Source organism: Chelonia mydas, chromosome 15, assembly GCF_015237465.2.
Source record: "Chelonia mydas isolate rCheMyd1 chromosome 15, rCheMyd1.pri.v2, whole genome shotgun sequence".
Lineage (NCBI taxonomy): Eukaryota > Metazoa > Chordata > Testudines > Cheloniidae > Chelonia > Chelonia mydas.
Window position 1 is genome coordinate 1,897,823 of NC_057856.1, and position 17,335 is coordinate 1,915,157.

Here is a 17,335-nt window from a genome sequence, read left to right on the forward strand (position 1 = left end):
GGGTTAGTTGTGGGGGGCTGGGGCTCTGGCTGAGTTGGGGTGTGGGGGGCTGGGGCTCTGGCTGAGTTTGGGGGCTGGGAGTGGGGTTGGGTTAGTTGTGGGGGGCTGGGGCTCTGGCTGAGTTGGGGGGGCTGGGAGTGGGGTTGGGTTAGTTGTGGGGGGCTGGGGCTCTGGCTGAGTTTGGGGGGCTGGGAGTGGGGTTGGGTTAGTTGTGGGGGGCTGGGGCTCTGGCTGAGTTTGGGGGGCTGGGAGTGGGGTTGGGTTAGTTGTGGGGGGCTGGGGCTCTGGCTGAGTTGGGGGGGCTGGGAGTGGGGTTGGGTTAGTTGTGGGGGGCTGGGGCTCTGGCTGAGTTTGGGGGGCTGGGAGTGGGGTTGGGTTAGTTGTGGGGGGCTGCCAGGTGGCCCCGGCCCCGCGCGGACAGGCCCCGACCAGCCGGGGCGGCCCCCTGCCCCCGGCAGGCCCCCTGAGCGAGTCCCAGCCGCAGCAGCCGGACTGCCCCGAGTGGAGCCGGAACTTCCCGAACGCCCCAGAGTCCGGCCAATGCTCCGAGTCTCACCGAAGCTCCCCGCGCGGAGCGAGGCGGAAGGGCCCGAGTTTCACCGAAGCTTCCCGAAGACGGGGAGGCGGAAGGGCCCGAGCGTTGCCGAAGCTGCCCGAGCGTGCTCGGAGGCCGGTACCGTCCGGCCCTGGGCTGTGGTTTCCGCGAGTAGCCGCCCGGCGCCGCGGCCGGCCCGGACATGGCCTCCTTCATCGTGAGTACGGGGGCTCGGGACCGGGGAGACAGGCTCCGGGACAGGCGGGCCCCCGACCCCTGCCGCCCAATGCATGATGGGAAGCCTGCCACAGTGCATGCCGGGACGTCAGGCCTCTTGCCCCACTGCATGATGGGGCACCGTTCCCGGTCTTGCCGACCCCTTCCACGCAGTGCATGCTGGGACGTCGCGCCCCTCCTCCCCCTCCGGCCTCGTGCGGGCGGGGCCCCTGGCTGCCCTCGCGGGGCCCCGGAGCCTGGCAGGGCCCTGGCCCTGCCCCTGCCCCTGCTGGGCGCGGTGCGGCCCGTGCGGCCCGGCCCTGGGCAGGGCGGGGCCCGAGAGGCCGGCGGGGCCCGCCCCTCGCTGCGGCGGCGTCGAGTCGCCCCGACCCGCCTGTTCTCAAACCCCCCGCGATGGGGCCCCGCAGCCGGCTCCAGCTGGGAGGGTTCCCGGACCGCTAAGCGCGGTCTCCCGTGCCGCCGGTTCAGCGCGTTACTTCCGGCCCTGCTCTCTGGGTCCTGGCCCGCGGTGCGCCTGGAGCCCGGGGGTTCGCGCGGGAGATCCCGGCGAGCCGCCCGGGGGGTGGGGCACGGGTCTCCGCCACAGCTTGTGTGTCTGCAGCCAACGGAGCTCTTGCCGCCCGACTCTCCCGAGAGCCCCTGGGGTCCTGCAGAGCCGTCCCACGTGGGGCTCCTGCTCGCTGGCCTGTGGAGGCGAGAAATACCTGCACTTCGGTGTCTTGTAACCTCTCTGTACCGTGAGGCACTGGCGGACCCAAAGGCAGAGGGGAGCTCCCAGCTCCCCCACGGTTCTGGAGCCCAGCCCCAGAGTCCTGTTTCCACCCCCAACAACCTATCCAATAATGCCTGCACTTAAAGAGCCTTTGAGTCACTTAATCATGGTCAATCCTCTGGTTTCTCTTTCTTACACACACAGTCTCATGCATGGAGTAACCTTAGAATCACTCTTTAGATTCACGTGCTTTGCTTAGGAAGGCTAATGTTGCAAAGGCCTAAGGACCTAACGAGAAACTGGGAAATGGAACCTGCCTATCTGGTAGTTGAGCAGCCCTCCTCACTACAGTATCTGAGTGCCGAACGCAAATTTGAGAGGGTACATAAAATGTGGGCTTCATGGGAGTGTTCTTCAATGAGGGAGATATTCAAAATGCCACTGATGGCAAAAAGAAAATCAAGCAACAGATGAACTGCAGCATTCAGAAAATAGCATGCATGCAAAACAGATACCGCTTAGTCACAACCTGAGGATCTGGCAAAACAATTTAAGCTGTAATCAGGCCAAAGGGACTCTACAGCAGCACCAGAGCTTCTTAGAAATGTTTGTAGTATTAATTAGTAGCTGAAGCTTATTTCCTTGCATTTATTCAATAGTAGTTCTCATTTTGTGTGTGTCTTTTAATAGCCTTGCTGGAGATGCGATAATGCACACAGAGGAGTGTATGTGCATGCCCTCCACTAGAAAAAATGGTGCCCACAATTTTCCAAGAGCCACCACAAACGTGCATGAAGTGAAACAAATTGTAGTTGCTTGTCTTATCTAATATGGAGATGAAGACAACTGGTCCCAGTGTACAGTGCTCTTATTATGACACGAGAGGAGGTTTTGGAATTAATTGAGAAACTTAACAGTAACAAGTCACCGGGACCAGATGGCATTCACCCAAGAGCTCTGAAAGAAATCAAATGTGAAATTGCGGAACTATTAACTATGGTTGGTTTGTAACCTGTCCTTTAAATCAGCTACTGTACCCAATAACTGGAAGATAGCTAAAGTAATGCCAATATTGAAGAAGGGCTCTAGAGGTGATCCTGGCAATTACAGACAGGTAAGTCTAACGTCAGTACCAGGCAAATTAGTTGAAACAATAGTAAAGAATAAAATTGTCAGATACATAGAAAAACATAAATTGTTGCGCAAAAGCCAACATGGTTTCTGTAAAGGGAGATCATGTTTGAGGGGGTCAACAAACGTGGACAAGGGGGATCCAGTGGACATGGTGTACTTAGATTTCTAGAAAGCCTTTGACAAGGTCCCTCACCAAAGGCTCTTACGTAAATTAAGTTGTCATGGGATAAGAGGGAAGATCCTTTCATGGATTGAGAACTGGTTAAAAGACAGGGAACAAAGGGTAGGAATAAATGGTCAGTTTTCAGAATGGAGAGGGGTAACTAGTGGTGTTCCCCAAGGGTCAGTCCTAGGACCAATCCTATTAAACCTATTCATAAATGATCTGGAGAAAGGGGTAAACAGCGAGGTGGCAAAGTTCGCAGATGATACTAAACTGCTCAAGATAGTTAAGACCAAAACAGACTGTGAAGAACTTCAAAAAGATCTCACAAAACTAAGCGATTGGTCAACAAAATGGCAAATGAAATTTAACGTGGAGAAATGTAAAGTAATGCACATTGGAAAAAATACAATATGATGGGGGCTAATTTAGCTACAAGTAATCAGGAGAAAGATCTTGGAGTCATCATGGATAGTTCTCTGAAGATGTCCACGCAGTGTGCAGTGGCAGTCAAAAAAGCAAACGGGATGTTAGGAATCATTAAAAAAGGAATAGAGAGTAAGATGAAGAATATCTTATTGCCCTTCTATGAATCCATGATATGCCTACATCTTGAATACTCCGTACAGATGTGGTCCCTTCATCTCAAAAAAGATATACTGGCATTAGAAAAGGTTCAGAAAAGGGCAACTAAAATGATGAGGGGTTTGGAACAGGTCCCATATGAGGAGAGATTAAAGAGGCCAGGACTTTTCAGCTTGGAAAAGAGGAGTCTAAGGGGGGATATGATAGAGGTCTATAAAATCATGAGTTGTGTGGAGAAAGTGAATAAGGAAAAGTTATTTACTTGTTCCCATAATATAAGAACTAGGGACCACCAGATGAAATTAATGGGCAGCAGGTTTAAAACAAATAAAAGGAAGTTCTTCACTCAGCGCACAGTCAACCTGTGGAACTCCTTGCCTGAGGAGGTTGTGAAGTCTAGGACTATAACAGGGTTTAAAAGAGAACTGGATAAATTCATGTTTCAGAGTAGCAGCCGTGTTAGTCTGTATTCGCAAAAAGAAAAGGAGTACTTGTGGCACCTTAGCGACTAACCCAATTTATTTGAGCATAAGCATAAATTCATGGAGGTTAAGTCCGTTAATGGCTATTAGCCAGGATGGGTAAGAAATGGTGTCCCTAGCCTCTGGTTATCAGAGGGTGGAGCTAGATGGCAGGAGAGAGCTCACTTGATCATTACCTGTTCGGTTCACTCCCTCTGGGGCACCTGGCATTAGCCACTGTCGGTAGGCAGGATACTGGGCTGGATGGACTTTTGGTCTGACCCAGTCTGGCCAGTCTTATGTTCTTATGTTCTGAAGAGGCTGCCCAGATTGAGAGGGAGCATCAGTCTATCTCAGGTTTTGTATAGTGCCTGTCTCCTGATGACAGACCACTTGTGGCAATGTGTGCTTTGAGATGCAGTCTCTTGTGGCCACAGCTCACAGTAAAGGGGATTTGTAAAGGAAGAAAATATTGGGCCCCCCTTGGTTAAAGAAGACATGAAAGATTTTTTTCAGCCCAGAAAAAAAAGTTTATTTTTCCCGCGGCTTGTTTTTACCTTAGAAATTCAGGCCTTGTCAGGGAACTTTATGGGTAAGTGGAGGACTAACAGATTTATGACAACATAGATACCAAAGATATGCAAGGAAGGGGAAGAGGAAGGGATTTTTATTCAGACAAAATCAAGGATCATGGAACTTGACATTCCTGATATTTTTAAGGTATAAGGTATTTGTATTTTCTAAAAAATAAGCAGCACAAGAAGCGTGTACAGAAACTCCTTTCAAGCTTTCTTTAAACATCTTAAAGAAGCAAAAAATGAGGCACGTACCCCATTTCCCCCCTTTTGTTGGTCACCTTTATAAAAATAGGGCTTGCAAATGACAGATACCTGTGCCGCTCTCCCCCCATTCAACCCTTTCAGTTGCAAGGAATCGAACGATTGTGCATTGTGTTTAATCGTAACGTATTGTCAAGGGCCTACGATTCCACAACAGCAGAATTTGTTTCAAATTCACTCCTTTGCCCCAGAATCTCGGCTTTCATTGAATATATGTGTTTCTAGCTGTCATGTTTGCAAGGATAACCTTCAAAATATGAGTGAGTGGAATTGGTGATGCAGTGTTGAGTCTGCAGAGAGCCTGAAACAAGAGCATTAGTAGGAGCATTGCCAGCAGATCGAGGGAAGTGATTATTCCCCTCTTTTCGGCACTGGTGAGGCCACAGCTGGAGTATTGCGTCCAGTTTGGGGTCCCTTCAGAAGGGACGTGGACAAATTGGAAAGAGTTCAGCGGAGGGCAACAAAAATTATTAGGGGGCTGGAGCACATGACTTATGAGGAGAGGCTGAGGGAACTGGGGTTATTTAGTCTGCAGAAGAGAAGAGTGAGGGGGGATTTGATAGCAGCCTTCAACTACAGTAACTCCTCACTTAAAGTCGTCCTGGTTAACATTGTTACGTTGCTGATCAATTAGGGAACATGCTCGTTTAAAGTTGTGCAATGCTCCCTTATAAGGTTGTTTGGCAGCCACCTGCTTTGTCCACTGCTTGCAGGAAGAGCAGCCCTTTGCAGTGAGCTGGTGGGGGCTTGGAACCAGGGTGGGCTGGCAGCCCCCCATCAGCTCCCTGCTCCCCTAAGTTCCCTGTGCAGCAGCCGCTACCAATTCCCAGCAGTTCAGCTGTCCCTCCCCCCACTGCCATGTGCTGCTCCTGCCCTTTGCCCTGGAGCTGCTCCCAAGAGCCTCCTGCCTGCTGTGCAGGGGAGGGAGGAAGAGGGGGGCTAATCTCAGGGTGTCCCCCTTCCCCCCCACTCCTGCCCCCCGCTTACCCGTTCTCTATATAGAGCAGGGTGGGGACAGGACAGGGCTCAGGACAAAGGGAGCTTGCTGGCCACAGCTGCTGTCTCAACTTCCTGATTTTTTTAAAGGCAGTGTGCTTAGAGTGGGGTCAGCATACTTAAAAGGGGCAATGCACCCCTCTCTCTCTCTCTCTCTCTCTCCCCCTCCCCCCTTCCCCCCCCCCCACCCCCCCAGACACAGGGTGTGTGTCTCTCTCTGCCAGGCTGTCTCCCCTCCCTCCATTCCTGCTCCCTTGTAGAGTGTGAGGCTACATTAACAATGTGTTAACCCTTGAGGACTCAACCGAATGCTAGTTCATCATTTAGCAGTAAGGCATATCCCACCCTCTTCCACCCTCTGACTTCACCACCTCAACCAAGTGTCACAATCATCATTGCTGTGTACAGTATTAAATTGTTTAAAACTTATCCTGTGTGTGTGTGTATATATATGTGTGTGTGTATATATATATATATAGTGACAAAGTTCCTGCTCTACCTTGGTGGGTCTTGCGCTTATTGGCGGATTTGCTCGCCTTGGAGCTTCACGGCAGTCCTCAGCTTGGCCGTTTTTCTGAATTCACAGTCCAGGTCGACGACTCCTGTGTCTGACCAGGAGTTGGGAGGATTTGGGGGGAACCCGGGTCCGCCCTCCACTCTGGGTTCCAGCCCAGGGCCCTGTGGAATGCAGCTGTCTATAGTGCCTCCTGGAACAGCTGTGCGACAGCTACAACTCCCTGGGTACTTCCCCATGGCCTCCTCCCAACCCCTTCTTTATCCTCACCATAGGACCTTCCTCCTGGTGTCTGATAATGCTTGTACACCTCAGTCCTCCAACAGTCCACGTTCTCACTCTCAGCTCCTAGTGCCTCTTGCTCCCAGCTCCTCACATGCACACCACAAACTGAAGTGAGCTCCTTTTTAAAACCCAAGTGCCCGGATTAGCCTGCCTTAATTGATTCTAGCAGCTTCTTGATTGGCTGCAGGTGTTCTAATCAGCCTGTCTTAATTGTCTCCAGAAGGTTCCTGATTGTTGTGGAACCTTCCCTGTACCTTACCCAGCGAAAAGGGACCTACTTAGCCTGGGGCTAATATATCTACCTTCTATTACTCTCCTATAGCCATCTGGCCCGACCCTGTCACATATCCCCCCCCTCTGCTCAACACTACGGGGTTGGGCAACTTGGGATGTCAGGCAGTGTACTCGTGATAAGCCATCTGCATTGCCATGGTGGCTTCCAGCCCGGTGTTGTATGGTGAATTGGAAAGGTTGTAGGGAGACGAACCATCTGGTCACCCTTGCGTTCTTCTCTTTATTTCGCTGCGTCCACTGGAGGGGTGCATGGTCGGTCACAAGGGTAAACCGTCATCCCAGAAGGTAATAACATAGTGTTTCTATGGCCCATTTCACAGCTAGGCACTCTCTTTCAACCATGGCATACTTCTGCTCTCTCGGGAGGAGTTTCCTGCTGAGGTAGAGGATTGGTTGTTCTTCATCTCCGACCATCTGCGATAGGACAGCTCCCAATCCTACTTCAGATGCATCTGTTTGTAAAATGAATTCTTTGTTGAAGTCTGGGGCTATAAGCACGGGGTTACTGCAGAGGGCTGTCTGTAGATCCATGAATGCTTTCTCTGCGGCATCTGCCCACTTCACCATGTCTGGACCCCGGGCTTTTTTCAGGTCTGTCAGGGGACTCGCTCTGGTAGCAAAATGGGGAATAAATTGTCGGTGTACCCCACCACACCCAGGAATGCCCGGACTTGCTTTTTCCGATTCGGCTGGGGCCAATTTTGTATAGCCTCTAGTTTGTTTAGTTGGGCCTTGACCATGCCCCTTCCTACAATGTAGCCAAGGTATTTAGCCTCGGCTAGCCCTATAGCACACTTGGCTGGGTTGGCTGTGAGGCCAGCCTGTCTTAGCGTGTCCAGAACCGCTTCCACCTTTCCTAAGTGGGTTTCCCAGTCGGGGATGTGAATAATAACATCATCCAGGTATGCCGCTGCATAACTGGTATGGGGCCATAGGAGTTTGTCCATAAGATGCTGGAAGGTGGCATGCAGTCCAAAAGGAAGAACAGTATATTGAAACATACCCTCTGGTGTAGAGAATGCCGTCTTTTCTTTCCCATCTTTGGCAAGGGGAATCTGCTGGTATCCCTTTGTTAAATCAAGGGTGGTCAAAAATCGGGCATTGTCCAGGCAGTCAACTAACTCATCGATACAGGGTATGGGGTATGCATTGAATATGAATATCTCATTCAGACAGCGAAAGTCATTACAAAACCTAGTGGTGCCATCAGGTTTGGGCACCAACACAATCGGGCTTGACCACTGACTGTGGGATTCTTCGATGACTCCCAGCTCCAACATCCTTTTTACCTCTGCCTTGATCTCCTCCCTTTTTGCTGCTGGGACCCGATAGGGCCTTAAAGTTACCTTTGCCCCAGGGTCTGTGATAATGTGGTGATATGCTTCGGTGGTCCGGCCTGGTTTGATTGAAAACACATCCTGGTATTGGTTGATCATCTCAGTTACCTCCTTCTTCTGGTTTGGTGTCAGATCAGTGGATATCCTGATCTGCTCCTGCATATTATTTCCCTGGAGCGGGGTCTCTTGGGCCACTACACACGTCTCTCGTTGGTGCCAAGGCTTTAAGAGGTTAATGTGATAAATTTGTTCTTGTTTCCGGCGTCCTGGCTGCCGCACCTTGTAGGTTACTTCCCCCATGGATTCAACCACCTCGTAGGGCCCCTGCCATTGGGCCAAAAGCTTGCTTTCTGCCATGGGTACTGGTTGGAACTGTCGGACTTTTGCCTGGCGATTGTAATGGGTTCGCTGGGCCTCCTGCGCCTTTTCCAAATGTTCCCGTGCAATAGGAGTGACCCAGGCTATCCATTCTCGCATCTGCAACACATGGTCAATTATATTTCTCCCCTCATTGGGTTCCTCTTCCCAGATTTCTTTTGCAATATCTAGTATGCCACGGTGATGGCGTCCGTATAATAATTCAAAGGGGGAAAACCCAGTTGAGGCCTGAGGTACCTCCCCGATTGCAAATATAAGGCAAGACAGTAGGGTGTCCCAATCCTTCCTGTCTCGACTTACCACTTTCCTTATCATTGCCTTGAGGGTTCGGTTAGACCTTTCTACCAGCCCATCGGTCTGCGGATGGTAGACTGAAGTTGTCAGGGATGTATATGGAGCAGCGTACAGAGATCCTTCATTAGCTTCGACATAAATGGGGTACCTTGGTCTGTTAATATCTCCTTTGGTAGCCCCACTCGGGCAAAGATCCCCACCAACTCTTTAGCTATCTTTTTAGAGGCTGTGTTCCACAGGGGGACGGCTTCTGGGTAACGAGTAGCATAATCCAGAACGACAAGTATATATTGGTGGCCCTGGGCTGTCCTCTCCAGGAGTCCCACTAGATCCATAGCTATTCGCTCGAAGGGGACCTCTATGATGGGAAGGGGTATTAAAGGTGCCCTCAAGTGGGGGCGGGGACTGTGCAGCTGACACTCTGGGCAGGACGCATATATACTTCATGTACTCCGGGCCAGAAGAATCGTCGCAGGACCCGTGCCAGGGTCTTCTCTACCCCCAAATGCCACCCAAAAAGATGACTATGGGCCAGACTTAATACAGCATTCTGGTGTTTTTGAGGTACTAGGATCTGCTGTACCTTCTGCCCCTGTACTGGTGCAACCTGGTATAAGAGATTCTTCTTCGTTATGAAGTAGGGTCCTGGACCCGGGGTTTTCCCTTCCACGGGGACCCCATCTATTTCGGTCACCTCCTTCTTAATGTTGTCGTACCTTGGGTCTTCAGCCTGGTCCTGTCCAAAATTTCCTGTCCCGGGGCTAATCTGCCCGAGATCTAGGGGGCCAGTCTCTGTTGCCTCTACTGGTTCAGAAGCGTTAGGGTCAGACTCGGGTGCTTCTCCCTCCTGGATGGCCTCCTTTTCAGCTGCTCAGGTCTGCCTACCTACGAGAGCGACCCTCTGGCTTTGGGCCAGTATTTGGGTTCCCAAGGCTTTAGCTGCCCTTCTTTCCCTTTTCGTCTTTCACGCTGTTTGGGAGTGGAGAACAAATCTGGGGATATTTCAGAGAAGGTTGGGGTTGACAGTCTACTGTGGATGCCTCACTACTTTCAGGGCTTCCCCCTTTCTCCAATTCCCCTACCGGGAGTAAGTCTCCAAACCCTGGGAAGTCCCTCCCTATGAGCACTGGGTATGGGAGTTTAGGGACTACACCTGCTGCTACCTCAGTAGTGTTCCCCTGAATCTCGATTTTTACTGGGATGGTGGGGTAATAACCAACTGTCCCATGGACGCATGTGTTCCCGTACGCTTAGCCCACAGCAGCTGACTACGCTTCATAAGCTTCCCCGAGACAAGCATGGTAGCACTCTCCGAATCAACCAGTGCTGTGGTCTCTACCCCATTTAGCTTCACTGGTCTAGTGTACATATGTGGGGTTAGTGAGACCCCCACAAGGTGGATTAGGGAGCATGGTCTGCCCAGTTCCCCAGGTTACACTGCATAGGCTCCTCGGCATTGGGACACTGTGCAGCTATGTGTCCCCACTCCCCGCAGGCGTAACATCTGTATGGAGCCCTAGGCCTTCCCCGGTCTCTTGGTTTGGGTAGTCTAACAACACGATCCTCTTCCCCCTCAGTGCTCCGACTCTTTGTGGCTTCTGGTGGGCCTTCAGCCCCTCTCTTTTTCCACCTGGGCTCTCCTGGTGGCCCAGTCACCCGAGCTCTAGGGCTTGGTGCTGCCAGTTTAACCTGGGGTGCTTCTTCCTTAACTGGTCGGGTCAGCTCCCTCGCCGTCCTTCGCCTTTCTACCAGCGCGACAACCTCGTCGTAGGGGAAGGGTTCGTTCTGGCTTACCCAGGTGCAAAGGTCTGGCTGTAGTCCTCTCATGTACCGGTCGATGACCAGAACCTCTAGTATCTCCTCCGGACTCCGGGACTCAGTTCGTAACCACTTTCGTGTGAGATGGATGAGGTCATATAATTGGGACCGCAAGGTTTTGTTTTCCTGGTACCTCCACTCATGATATCGCTGGGCCCACACTGCGGTCGTTACCCCAGATCTGGCCAGGATCTCTGCTTTCAGCTGGGGGTAGTCTGCCGCAGCCTCTTCAGGCAAATCATAGTAGGCCTTCTGGGCCTCCCCACACGGGAATGGAGCGAGGATGCCAGACCACTGTTCTCGGGGCCAAGCCTCCTGCAGGGCTGTCCTCTCAAAGGCCAGGAGGTATGCCTCTACATCATCCTCCTGCGTCATTTTCTGCAACCAATTGCTGGCCCGCATGATCTGCGTCCCATCATGGCCGCAGTTCAGCTCTGTAAGGGCCTTTACCTGGTTTACCAGTTCCTGCAACATAGCCCGGTCTTGAGCAGCCTGGTCCATCAGCAGGCGATTAGTCTCTTGCTGCAGCCGCACTGCCTCCTGTTGGGCAGCTGCCTGGACACGGGTAGTCTCCTGCTGGGCAGCCGTGGCTTGTATCAGTGCCCGCACTACCTCCTCCATCGTGGTGAGAAAAAATAAAAATAGACTCTCTTCCTTTTTTTTTTTTTTCCCCTTCCAAACACCCTCCTTCTTCCGCCACGCTGTGGACATCAGATCCCACTTCCGACACCAGTTGTGACAAAGTTCCTGCTCTACCTTGGTGGGTCTTGCGCTTATTGGTGGATTTGCTCGCCTTGGAGCTTCATGGCAGCCCTCAGCTTGGCCGTTTTTCTGAATTCACAGTGCAGGTCGACTTCTCCTGTGTCTGACCAGGAGTTGGGAGGATTTGGGGGGAACCCGGGCCCGCCCTCTACTCCGGGTTCCAGCCCAGGGCCCTGTGGAATGCAGCTGTCTAGAGTGCCTCCTGGAACAGCTGTGTGACAGCTACAACTCCCTGGGCTACTTCCCCATGGCCTCCTCCCAACCCCTTCTTTATCCTCACCATAGGACCTTTCTCCTGGTGTCTGATAATGCTTGTACACCTCAGTCCTCCAACAGTCCACGTTCTCACTCTCAGCTCCTCACACGCGCACCACAAACTGAAGTGAGCTCCTTTTTAAAACCCAAGTGCCCTGATTAGCCTTCCTTAATTGATTCTAGCAGCTTCTTGATTGGCTGCAGATGTTCTAATCAGCCTGTCTTAATTGTCTCCAGAAGGTTTCTTATTGTTGTGGAACCTTCCCTGTTACCTTACCCAGGGAAAAGGGACCTATTTAGCCTGGGGCTAATATATCTACCTTCTATTACTCTCCTATAGCAATCTAGCCCGACCCTGTCACAATATATATAAAATAACGTTTTTTGTCTGGTGAAAAAAATTTCCCTGGAACCTAACCTCCCCATTTATATTAATTCTTATGGGGAAATTGGATTCGCTTAACATCATTTCGCTTAAAGTTGTATTTTTCAGGAACATAACTACAATGTTAAGCGAGGAGTTACTGTACCTGAAGGGGGGGGTGCCAAAGAGGATGGATCTAGACTGTTCTCAGTGGTGGCAGATGACAGAACAAGGAGCAATAGTCTCAAGGTGCATTGGGGGAAGTTTAGGTTGGATGTTAGGAAACACTATTTCACTAGGAAGGTGGTGCAGCGCTGGAATGGGTTACCTAGAGATGTGGTGGAATCTCCATCCTCAGAGGTTTTTAAGGCCCGGCTTGACAAAGCCCTTGCTGGGATGATTTAGTGTTGGTCCTGTTTTGAGCAGGGGGTTGGACTAGATGACCTCCTGTGGTCTCTTCCAATCCTAATCTTTTATGATTTTATGATTCTGAGAGCTTTGACAGATGTGAGCTACCCCCATTCATCTCACTGTGGTATTGATTCTGAAATATAACAATAGCAACATAAACGGCAAAATTGTTAACTATTTCACTGCTAATATTTTTGCAGAAACATCAGCTAATGTGCTTATCCTACAGTCCCAAGCTGCCTTCCAGTCCTCCCCAGGTATTAGAATTCCCAACAGTCTCATAAAAGTACTCCAGCCTCACCTCTGCCAGCTCTATGATTGTGACATTCCCCTCTGGTGTTAGTGGATCACTCCACTCCTTGACTCTGGGAGCCAGCCTTACTCTGCTTTGCTGTGAGAACCCCCACTCCTGGGCTGTTCACACACAGTCTCTGGCATGTAAGCTGCTCCTTAGATTGTGCAACTGAATGACACTAGCCAATATCTCCGGTCCCGGACACAACCCTAGGAACCTCCGTCTTGCAGTGTCCAGTTATGCCCACTGGATGCTGCAAGCTTATGAGTTTGTCAATTTAACAAATAAATTGATACGCACTAACCTTGTTATCCCAATGGGAGTCTCTGACACGCTTCAAACCAAACACACTGCTTCAGGTAGAATAAACAAACAGATTTATTAACTATAAAGATAAATTTTAAGTGATTATATGTCAAAGCATAATAAGTCAGATTTGGTCAAATGAAATAAAAACAAAATGCATTCTATGCTGATCTTAACACTTTCAACGTCCTTACAAACTTAGATGCTTCTCACCACAGGCTGGCTGGTTGCCCTTCAGCCAGGCTCTTCCCTTTGATCAGCGCTTCAGTCTCTTGGTGTGGTGTCTGTAGATGTAGGTGGAAGAGAGAGGAAGAGCATGGCGAACATCTCTCCCTTTTATCATGTTCTTTCTTTCCCCTTGGCTTTGCGCCTCCCCCCCCTTTTCAGAGTCAGGTGAGCGTTACCTCATCGCAATCCCAAACTGGCCAAAGGAAGGGGGGTGACTCATCAGAGAGTCCAACAGATCCTATTGTTGCTGCCCAGGCCAGCGTCCTTTGTTCCTGTGAGGCTGGGCTGGGTTTGTCCCATACCTGCCCTGATGAGGTGTGAACTGCCCCTCTGCTCTTGGAGAGTTTTTGCGTAGGCTTATTTTAAGCCATGAGGATACATTTTCAGCCTCATAACTATATACATGAAATTATAACCTATAACATCACTATACAACAATGATCAGTGCATCATCAGCCTTCCGAAGACACCCAACATGACAAACTTTGCAATGGATACCACACAATCATTTTACAAGGATGAACATGGGGGTGCTGTGTATTCCCCCGAGATACAGAGCATCACAATGATGTAGTCATGCGTTGTCAGTACAGACTTCTGCAGCTCATCAGAAACTGAAAATGTGGGTACCAGTGTATTGACTGGATTATTCACTGTCATAACTCATTTATTTAAAACCTCAAATTTTAAATTCAGATGAAACTGCTACAAATACAGGATCCTAGCTGCAAAATTTAGGCTCAGCTTGTTGCAGAGCACACAGTGCCTTGCATATTGTCAATACCCTTTCTAGTTAATGCATTTGAAAAATGTAACTTGTTACTAGGGCTGGCCAAATCACTGGAAAACATTTATAGAATATGTTTCAGAGCAGCAGCCGTGTTAGTCTGTATTCGCAACCAATTTATTTGAGCATAAGCTTTCGTGAGCTACAGCTCACTTCATCGGATGCATCGGATGAAGTGAGCTGTAGCTCACGAAAGCTTATGCTCAAATAAATTTGTTAGTCTCTAAGGTGCCACAAGTACTCCTTTTCTATTTATAGAATATATTATTTGAAAAATTACATTAGTGTTAGTTGAACAAAATATGTGCTTAATATTTGACCAGTTAGTCAAGTACTGCAGAAAAAATTGTCAAATAAGTTATTCTATGAATATTGTGAAATTAATCAAACAATACATTTGCCAAATACTTTTACGTATCTCTTACAGCGAGTTGGGTTACCTCTTTTCCTTCTTTACACTCTGCTGCAGCTTGGCAAAGTTGAGCAACTGCAAAGGCACTGAAGCTAACTGTCTGCTGACTCAGCAGGACAGCACAGTATTGATTACAGTCAGTTCATGTTTGGAAGATTTTCTTCACTACCATAAGGGCCACACACTTCTATTTTTTTAAATGTAGACTCTGTAGAAATTGATGATGCTTTTTCAGGAAAGTGTCCTGTTTAAAGAGGAAGCAGTGGGCTATATATATATATATATATGCAGGAGTGAAATCAGGAAGGCCAAATCACACTTGGAGTTGCAGCTAGCAAGGGATGTTAAGAGTAACAAGAAGGGTTTCTTCAGGTATGTTAGCAACAAGAAGAAGATCAAGGAAAGTCTGGGCCCCTTACTGAATGGGGGAGGCAACTTAGTGACAGAGAATGTGGAAAAAGCTAATGTACTCAATGCTTTTTTTGCCTGTCTTCACGAACAAGGTCAGCTCCCAGACTACTGCACTGGGCAGCACAGCATGGGGAGGAGGTAACCAGCCCTCTGTGGAGAAAGAAGTGGTTCAGGACTATTTAGAAAAGCTGGACAAGCACAAGTCCATGGGGCTGGATGCGCTACATCCGAGAGTGCTGAAGGAGTTGGCGGATGTGATTGCAGAGCCATTGGCCATTATCTTTGAAAACTCATGGCGATCGGGGCAGGTCCTGGATGATTGAAAAAAGGCTAATGTAGTGTCAAACTTTAAAAAAGGGAAGAAGGCGGATACGGGGAGCCACAGGCCAGTCAGCCTCACCTCTGTCCCTGGAAAAATCATGGAGCAGGTCCTCAAGGAATCAATTCTGAAGCACTTAGAGGAGAGAAAAGTGATCAGGAACAGTCAGTATGGATTCACCAAGGGAAAGTCATGCCTGACTAACCTAATTGCCTTCTATGATGAGATAACTGTCTCTGTGGATGAGGGGAAAGCAGTGGATGTGTTATTCCTTGACTTTAGCAAAGCTTTTGATACAGTCTCCCACAGTATTCTTGCCAGCAAGTTAATGAAGTATGGGTTGGATGAATGGACTATAAGGTAGATAGAAAGCTGGCTAGATTGTCGGGCTCAACGGGTAGTGATCAATGGCTCCATGTCTAGTTGGCAGCCGGTATCAAGTGGAGTGCCCCAAGGGTCGGTCCTGGGGCCGGTTTTGTTCAATATCTTCATAAATGATCTGGAAGATGGTGTGGATTGCACCCTCAGCAAGTTTGCAGATGACACTAAACTGGGAGGAGTGGTAGATGTGCTGGAGAGTAGGGCTAGGATACAGAGGGACCTAGACAATTTAGAGGACTGGGCCAAAAGAAATCTGATGAGGTTCAACAAGGACAAGTGCAGAGTCCTGCACTTAGGACGGAAGAATCCCATGCACTGCTACAGACTAGGGACCGAGTGGCTAGGGCAGCAGCTCTGCAGAAAAGGATGTAGGGGTTACAGTGGACGAGAAGCTGGATATGAGTCAACCGTGTGCCCTTGTTGCCAAGAAGGCTAACGGCATTTTGGGCTGTATAAGTAGGAGCATTGCCAGCAGATCGAGGGATGTGATCGTTCCCCTCTATTTGGCAGTGGTGAGGCCTCATCTGGAGTACAGATGCTCCCTGGGTTACGCAAGACCCGATTTACGCAAATTCACACTTACAGAAAAAGTTCCATAAGACAGAAATAGGATTTTCATGTTGCGGAAATTTTTGCCTAACGTACGGGTATATGTTTCTGACTTACACAAAATTCGAATTACGAAGGCTTTCCGGAACGGAATGATTGCGTAAGTTGGGGGCATCTATATTGTGTTCAGTTTGGGGCTCCACACTACAAGAAGGATGTGGAAAATTTGGAGAGTCCAGCGGAGGGCAACAAAAATGATTAGGGGGCTGGAACACATGACTTATGGGGAGAGGCTGAGGGGACTGGGATTGTTTAGTCTGCAGAAGAGAAGAATGAGGGGGGATTTGATAACTGCTTTCAACTATCTAAAAGGGGGTTCCAAAGAGGATGGTTCTAGACTGTTCTCAGTGGTACCTGATGACAGAACGAGGAGTAATGGTCTCAAGTTGCAGTGGGGGTGGTTTAGGTTGGATATTAGGAAAAACTTTTTCACTAGGAGGGTGGTGAAGCACTGGAATGGGTTACCTAGGGAGGTGGTGGAATCTCCTTCCTTAGAGGTTTTTAAGGTCAGGCTTGACAAAGCCCTGGCTGGGATGATGTAGTTGGGGTTTGGTCCTGCTTTGAGCAGGGGGTTGGACTAGATGACCTCCTGAGGTCCCTTCCAACTCTGATATTCTATAATTTTATGATTCTATGATATTCAGGAACTCCATGGACTGTATTTAAGGTCTTGTCTACACACAAACAATAAGTTTTACCACCTTATACAGGTATAGTTAAACAGTACTCACCCCCACCCCACCCCACCAGTGGATGCTATGACATCTGCACTAAGGTGCGTATACTGGTATAACTCATTCCCACATGGGAAGGCGAATAAGCTACAGGGTAACATAAGACACTATACTGATATAACTATATCCACACTAGGGGATTATTTAACTATTTCAGTTAAAAAAACAAACCCACACACCTCTAACAGAAATGGTTACGTCAGTATAAAATCTGTGCACAGATCAGACATTTGGGCCACCATGATGATAACAGGCTTTTATCTAAGTTGTACAGGCTTAACTAAAGGGGTATTTTAAAATCGATTTAGTTAAACCAGTGTAATCCCCTACACTTTCTTAAATCAATTCAAACCGGGTAAGAATTAAGCTAAATTGATACAAGCCAGGTTTAAATCAATTTAAGAGCAGCGTAGTGGTTAGCACAAGTTTAAATTGATTTAAGAAACAATTTTAGGTAAACTGCAAGTTTTAATATAGAT

At 49.1% G+C, this 17,335-nt stretch overlaps 1 protein-coding gene across 2 annotated transcripts in view; it reads left to right on the forward strand.

Annotated features, from left to right (window-relative positions):
* Positions 1-627: 627 nt before the first annotated feature.
* Positions 628-17,335, forward strand: part of LOC114022142 — a 95,378-nt gene continuing 78,670 nt past the window's right edge. For both annotated transcript variants that reach the window (XM_037879081.2, XM_043529901.1), the window contains exon 1: positions 628-752. In XM_037879081.2, the coding sequence (XP_037735009.1) occupies positions 738-752 (15 nt within the window). In that variant the 5' untranslated portion in view covers positions 628-737. The remainder of the gene's footprint in view (positions 753-17,335) is intronic.